General features: G+C 29.5%; 1 protein-coding gene across 3 annotated transcripts; it reads right to left on the minus strand.

Annotated features, from left to right (window-relative positions):
- Window positions 1-18: 18 nt before the first annotated feature.
- Window positions 19-2,128, minus strand: LOC107465965 (dof zinc finger protein DOF4.6). 3 transcript variants are annotated; one of them, XR_001587556.3, is made up of 3 exons: window positions 1,858-2,126; window positions 316-1,336; window positions 19-135 (listed from the first exon to the last, which is right to left on the minus strand). XR_001587556.3 is itself a non-coding variant. In XM_016084954.3 (2 exons), exons 1-2 carry the CDS (start codon window positions 1,879-1,881, stop codon window positions 377-379), a joined length of 981 nt encoding a protein of 326 aa, XP_015940440.1. In that variant the 5' UTR covers window positions 1,882-2,128; the 3' UTR covers window positions 19-376. The 3 variants fall into 3 exon arrangements, 2 of the variants coding, with proteins under 2 accessions (XP_015940440.1, XP_015940439.1); XM_016084954.3 differs by having other exon boundaries at window positions 19-1,333; window positions 1,858-2,128; XM_016084953.3 differs by having other exon boundaries at window positions 19-1,336.
- Between the last annotated feature and the right edge of the window lie 5,445 nt (window positions 2,129-7,573).

Consider the following 7,573-nt stretch of genomic DNA (forward strand, 5'->3'; position numbering starts at 1 on the left):
ATTACACATTATCAAGTGTGATAATAATAATATAACCTTGTTTTTTTCATAGCACTTGAAGCCTTCCTAAAATAAGCTTCATCTTTGGAGATCTATCCCACCTTGTTCACGATAGATGAAGAGAACTAAGAGGAGCTACATACATATATAAGAAATTAACATGAGAGAGAGATATGGATCCTATCAGCTGTTAGCCAGTTATGAAGAAACCCAAGGTGATGGAAAAAAAATAAAAAACACAAGAAAAAGACTTCAAACGGGTAAAAAAATATTAATAAATAATTATTCTGCTTCAACTATCTGGAGCAGAATTACCTATAGTTGGAGAATATCTGTGATGTTCAACCAGATCAGAAACCTAGTTGAATAATCAATATTACCATGATCCTCCACCTAACATCCCACTCCAATATCCACTTGAATCCCCTTGTTGATGGACCTTGCTATTACTCTGATGATCAATTGCGTCGGCGTTAGAAACCTGATTCAAATCCTCAAATGGAAACAAAAGTCTCCCATTATTATTCCCACCACCACTTGTCTGATCTTGTTGATGATGATGAAGGCCTGCAAATCCACTCCCTACAATCCCAATCCCAATCCCATCCAAAGAGAAATTCAATCCTGCTGTCTTATTGAAATCCTGAAGAGCAAAAGTACTATTATTGTACAGCACTGTGTTTGGATCAGGTGGATGATGAGGCAAGAAAGAGTTCAAACCCAAACCCCCTCTTGAATTTGCTGAAGTGATCCCAGTAAGAAGCTCCATTGCTGAGAATTGAGTAGTAGAAGAGGGTGGTGTAGTAGTAGTAGTAGTAGTAACAGTACTAGTAATAGTTGAAGAAGAAGAAGAAGAAGAAAGAGTATTATTGTTGTTGTTATTGTTTTGTTGATGAACAACCAAATCAGACGGAAAAGCCAAGTTCAGATCTTGGCCTTGATGGACTACCTTACCAATAAGCTTAATGTTCTTGTTGGGTGAAGGCGGTGACGGTGATGATGATATTGAAGTAGAAGATCTCTTGTTCTTTCTGGATCCACCACCAACAGGGATGTTCCTAAGGGACCCACCTTCAGTCCAGTACCTTCTACAAGTCTTGCAGAAGTACCTTGGTTGTGTAAGGCTGTAGTTGTTGTAGTAACAGAACTTTGTGTTTGTTGAATGGCACCTTGGACAGTTTAGGGCTTGCTCTTTCTGTGGCCTTGGTTTCTTGATGGTATTGTTGTTGTTATTATTCTCTGATGCAAGATTATTAGAAGATGGTGGTTTTGATTGATGACATGATGATGTGTTTGTTCCCACAACTATCTCTTCTATTGGCTTCACCACAATCTCCTAGTTCACAAAAACACTAATTTGTTACTTCAATTGTTTCATGCATAGATAATAATTGAGACTTTCAGTTATGAATACTCATATTCCACTAATTTTAACCGTTAATCTTAATCCTAACATTTATATATACTTGAGATCAACGAGAACAACAGTAGTATAATTCCCTGAGACTTTTCCATTGAGCATAACTATGTTTAGAGTGGAGAAAAAAGATGAGAAACTTCTTGATGAATTTATCTTCTTTATGGAAAAAGGAGATCAGAAAAAGAAAAAGCGAGAAAAAAGTGAAAGTAACATGTGTTAAAGACAAGTGATGGATATGAATAAATCGCAGTAGTTGCACCAGGGAGGCCAGAGTATAGTACCACGCACTACTAATATATGTATATAACTTTAATAATTTTAAGGAATCATCATCAAAATAATATCATGGAGAAATATAATCAAGAAATTAAAAGAGAAGAATTATGATTAAGCAAGCAAGTTGATTAGCTACTACTGATGATAATTAATTTAATTACCTGTGGCCACTGAGCTGTGTCCATGGATAGATGAAGAGATCGATATGAGGGATTCAAAGAAAAAAGGAGAGTACACTCTCTCTGAGAAAGAGAAAGAGAAAGAGAAAGAGAGAGAAATGATGGTAGTGTTGGTATGGCTTTTGTTTTTTTTCTCGAAAGGCGTTGCAGAAAAACGAAAAGGGGGAATGTTTTTTGGTGGGTCGGTGTGTTGAGCTAATAGCCTGTGAATGAATGAACGAATGGATCACCTTTGACAACTTTATCGATTTAATAGTGCGTATACTTTCATTATCATGATTCAATGGAAGAGCAACAATATGGGGCGGGTTCTATTATTTAACTTATTTTAATTCTTCATCATGTCACACCGCATATACTATATAAAATTTAAAAAAATGATACGTACAATTGACTCTATAATTTAATACTTGTGTCTTACTCATAATAAAATATAAACAACATAAAACAATTCAGTAAGGACCAATGCAGCAGATGTAAAAATTTTAGAATGCTAACAGTTAATTATTTTAGTCTAATAATTTAATAACATATTTTTATTTTATATTTTTAAATATTAATAATTAATTATTAATTGAAAATAATAACCTTTTAATATCAACAAAAACAATGATGTTATATGTATAAACATTTCTTTAACTAAATATAATCAAGTTGATTTAAACTTAAGAAAAACTACTCACGTAATATGTGCACATACTTTTTATTCTTTTTCACATTTTTTCTTATTGACATAATACGGTAATTTTGTACATAATATATAAATTATTGTTGCACAGCTCAAACTATTGCTGTTTTTTTTTTGTCCTTTTAATTTCTATATTAATTTTTATTTTTTATCTAATAATTTTGTGTTAAATTCTGATGATATTTAATACCTTAAATATATTTTATTAGTTAGGTGAATCAATATTTTAAAATATAATCATTCAAAATTTTTTACAATAGTCACTACAAAATTTTTGTACTGTATATTAAAATTTTTTTGTATTCAATAGTTTTGTTGCATAGTTAAAAAAATATTTTTATTGTTGTTTTTTTTTCTATACTAATTTTTTGTTTTTGATATAATAAATTTCTGTTGAATTTTGATGATATTTGATATTTTAAATATAATTTATTTGTTAGATAAGACAATATTATTCTAGATTCTTAATCTTTTAAAAAAATTGTGTTGTGTATAAAATTTTTTATATTATACACTAAAATTTATGTATTTAGTAGTTTTGCTGAACATATATAAAAAAAGAAAAAAAGATGATGACGATAATGATAAGAAAGAAAAAGAGAAAGAAAAAAATAAACCAAAAAAAAAAGAAAAAACAAGTATGCATACATAAATCATTCTATTTTGCACCATATTTATTAGTATTAACTATATATTGATTTAAAAAACAAAACTATTAATCACCTAAAAAATCCATCCATATCTATTCGTTTTAAATTCTATATTTTGTCTAACAATAGATGCTAAATAATTTGTTTTAAATGAGATATGATTACTTTTGAATTTGATAACTAATTAAAATATAAAAAAATTAGAGACTAATAATTTTTAATAATTTTTATTATTATTTAATTAATATAAATATTAAATTATTTTTAATAAATAAATTTTATTAATTTATGTGTATAAATTATAAAAAAATATAAATACAAACACAAATTATATTAATTAATATGTATTAATAAATATAAATATAAATTATATATTTTTTATATAAAAAATATCTATAAATATAAAGATAAATTATTATTAATCAAGCATTAATTAAAAATAGGATTATGTTACGTGTATATTAAAATTAGTCACTAAAATCAGTCACTAGTATAAAATACATGCTAAAATATAAATATACATTAAAAATAAATTAAAACACATATATTTATACACAAATATATTAGTGACTGATTTTAATAACTAATTTTAATATACAAATAATATTTCTCTTAAAAATAATAATATTTATTGAATGTATAATATTATAAAAATATAAATCAATACATACTTGTAATACAACTTGTATAAAATATGGGAGTATTGTATGTTGGCGAATGTGATGAGAATATTTTATTCCAAGAAGCGGGAATATATGTCTCAAAATGCAAATCTAACTGATTCGCTAAGCTACAAAAGACTTCCATTAACTCGTTAAATGTTTAAAATTAAAGTTGGATGTGCGTGATCAATGTATGATCCCATCAACGGTGCAGATAATTATTGCTCCATGCATTCTCCGAGTAATTTCTTTTTCTTTAATTTCTATTTTGGTGTTTTTCGCCTGCACCGCCGGATTAATATTATTCGGTTTTGACTTTTTGGTGGGTATGTTCTTAAGAATTAAGTAAAGTGCTCAAAAGAGAGATTTTATCTTAGTAATGGAATGATGATGTGTTTACCTGCATCGAGAGTAATCAAGAAAAGGTTGAAGTTAATCATAAAAGTGAGGAGTATTTATATTAATGACTAATTTTAGTATATAAATATTTTATAAATAATTAAATTAAAATACAAAATCTTATACTACCAATAATCAAGGACAGAGCTCCATGCTAGTAAAAGAAGGTAGTAGTGTCCCCTAACTTAAAAAATTTCAGAATAAAATTTTATTTAATTATACTTTGGATCTCTGTTTCTGAAAAGATAATTTTATAATTTATTTATGTCTAATTAAGAATTCGAAATAAGAATAGGAAATATGTAGTGATAATTTTTATATGTATTTTTACATATTAAATTTAGGATAAATTACTGAAATAAAATAAATACTTTTTAATATTATCCGTTTATAATTTTTTAAAAAACTTATATTTTAATATCAACTAGACGATGTTGCAATGACAAGGTTAGTATAGTCATTTCCACTTGATTTAGGAGCTTTCTTGTTAAATTAGAAATGAATTTAGAATGGTACTGATATTATCGATCATAGAGATGTTAGAATAGAAATGATAGTAATTGACAAAATGCTAGTGTTATTGTTTATTAGTATTGGTAAATACAATTTAAAGTAGAATAGTTGTAATAATGGTGATTAGAGTTACATAAGAATAAATGAGGATATGTTGGGGACATTGGATTAGGATAAGGTTTAGGATAGTGAAGTTTAATTTTGATAAGTTGTTTGGATATAAAGGATGAGATTTAAATGGCATTAACCTATTTTAATTTATAGAAATTGAAATTTATTAGTTAATTGTTATTCATAGAATTTTCATTAAATGTTTATTGAATATTATTTAAAATAGTAATTTTTTTGTGATGCAGTCGACTTGTTGTATTATCAACTTCAGGAGATAATAGAATATGTCTCTACATAATTAGATAATTTCATATTTGGAGATCGCTGACTGACATGGCGGAAATTGGCGAGTTAAGAATTCACTAATAGGGACACGTTGCAAGTACAGTCCTTAACCAGCCGAAAATCCGCTTATCAATTTAAAAAGGGATTGCCACAATATTGAAAATTAAAATACTGGGAGTATGAATCTCAAGTCGTCTCCCAACGAGTTGCAAGGAGATATGCTATTTCATCAATCGGGTGTTTTCAAAATTGGTTGAATTGATAAACAGAAATTTAAATTAGAGAGTTTAATTAATTTTAAATAAAAGCCTTGACTGGGGGTAGATTAGTTGGAAGCCCTATTAGAAAGTCAAGCAAGTTGGAAATCTGTTTTTAGTCATAAGTCCTAATCCTCTTCCTTAGGAAGGACTAGAGTTAATGATTAAAGGTTGATTCAACGATAAACCCAATTATAATTTCTCTCTTGAGTAATTCAACTCAAGGCTTCCTTTCAATCATCCCCCAATCAAGTCATGGAACTACTCACTCATCATAATTATAAAATTCACAGAATTAATGGTGAAAATAAAAGAAGACATGATAAATAATAATAAAAGGATTAATTGAAAATAAAAATAGTCTATATTAATAACTTGTAAAAATAAGCCAAAGTCAACTCTAGAGGGATTAAGAATATGGAAGAGTAAATATAAAAAGTAAATAATAAAATAAGATGACTAGTATCGGAGGTAGACTCTTCTCAAAAGTTAAAGCCAAAATCTTCCAATGCTAATTATGAATGTCAAGTGATAAAAACCTAGGGGAGGAGTAAATCCAGATCTAAAACTAAAAATTGTGCAGAATGAATTGTTGTCTTTCGTTTCTGCATGTTTCCTGACTCTAGTCTGTAATTTCGGGCCAAAAACTGGGTTGAAATCTGGCCCAGAAACTCTGTCAGCGACTTTTAAAATTCTGAAGATCGCGCACGTCACGCGAACGCGTCGTTCGGCGTTTTTCTTTTCCATGCGGACACGTCATCCATGCCTCCGCGTCGCTTTTGCTTTTCCAATCCGCGCGTCCCCGTCACTCATGCGGCCGCGTCACTGCGAATTCCTTTCTTCCACGCGGTCGCGTCGCTGATGCGTACGTGTCACTTCTCGCTGGTCATCTCCTTAATTTGTATTCCTTCCATCTTTTGCAAGCTTCCTTCCTAATCTCTCACTCATTCATGCCCTATAAAGCCTAAAACACTTAACATAGATCACGGCATCGAATGGAATAAAGGGGAATTAAAATACCTAATTAAAGGTCTCCAGGAAGTAAGCTTTCAATCATGTAATACTTTTAGGAAGGAAATATAAATGCATGCTAATTATATGAATAAGTGGGTAAAGACCATGATAAAACCACACAATTAAACACATTGTAAACCATAAAATAGTGGTTTATCAACCTCCCCACACTTAAACATTAGCATGTCCTCATGCTTAGTTGAAGGAGATAGAATAAATGAGTAGGAACATGTAAAACTCATGCAATGCAATGCAACCTATACATGTGAATGCAACTATATGATTCTTGTCCACTTGATCAAGAATAAATAAGCTCTTCAAACAATGACAAACCAAGTTTCACTACTTCAATTCTCATTTAGTAAGAACAGATAAAAATGCAAGAAGTTAGCTCATGAAAACGGGGAACATAAAATTTAGCACTAAACCCTCACTGGTAATGTATATCACTCTAATCTCTCTAGTGTATAGGGTAATCACTCTATCCTTCAAAAATCCTAACGTCAGTAATCACTCTATCCTTCTCTAATCATGCTCCCTAAATTTTGTTCTTCTCCTAACCAATCAACAACATTTAATATACCAATGCAACATCATGAGGTCTTTTCAGGGTTGTAATGGGGGAAGGTAAGGGTAAGGATACATATATGGTTAAGTGAGCTTATAAATTGAATCTTTAATTAACTCAAACTCTAACATAACCTATGTATTTTATATAACTATGGAGTTCGTACCTAGCTACCCAGAATCCTCTTTCACATTCCATACTCATGTATCAACTGTTTATTTTAATTTTATCCTACATGCATTGACCTTTGAATTCTTAACTCAACATTGGGGCAAATTGTGTCCCCTTATTATTATTATTATTATTATTTTTAAAACATAGCTTATCAATGCACATAGATTTTCGATTTTCATAGTTTCACATGAGTAGGTGTTCAAATTCCTATTATATTATCATGACATATCCCCTTATTATCTTTTGTTCCCACAATTTCCCATACTTAATTAGCACACACAATTCTATCTTAAGCTAACCAAAGATTCAAATTGGGGTATATAATTATTTTTCTGCTTAAGACTAGTAATGTGGTAAATTATAGAACAAATGGGATT

The sequence above is a fragment of the Arachis duranensis genome, chromosome 9, assembly GCF_000817695.3.
Source record: "Arachis duranensis cultivar V14167 chromosome 9, aradu.V14167.gnm2.J7QH, whole genome shotgun sequence".
NCBI classification, from domain to species: Eukaryota; Viridiplantae; Streptophyta; class Magnoliopsida; order Fabales; family Fabaceae; genus Arachis; species Arachis duranensis.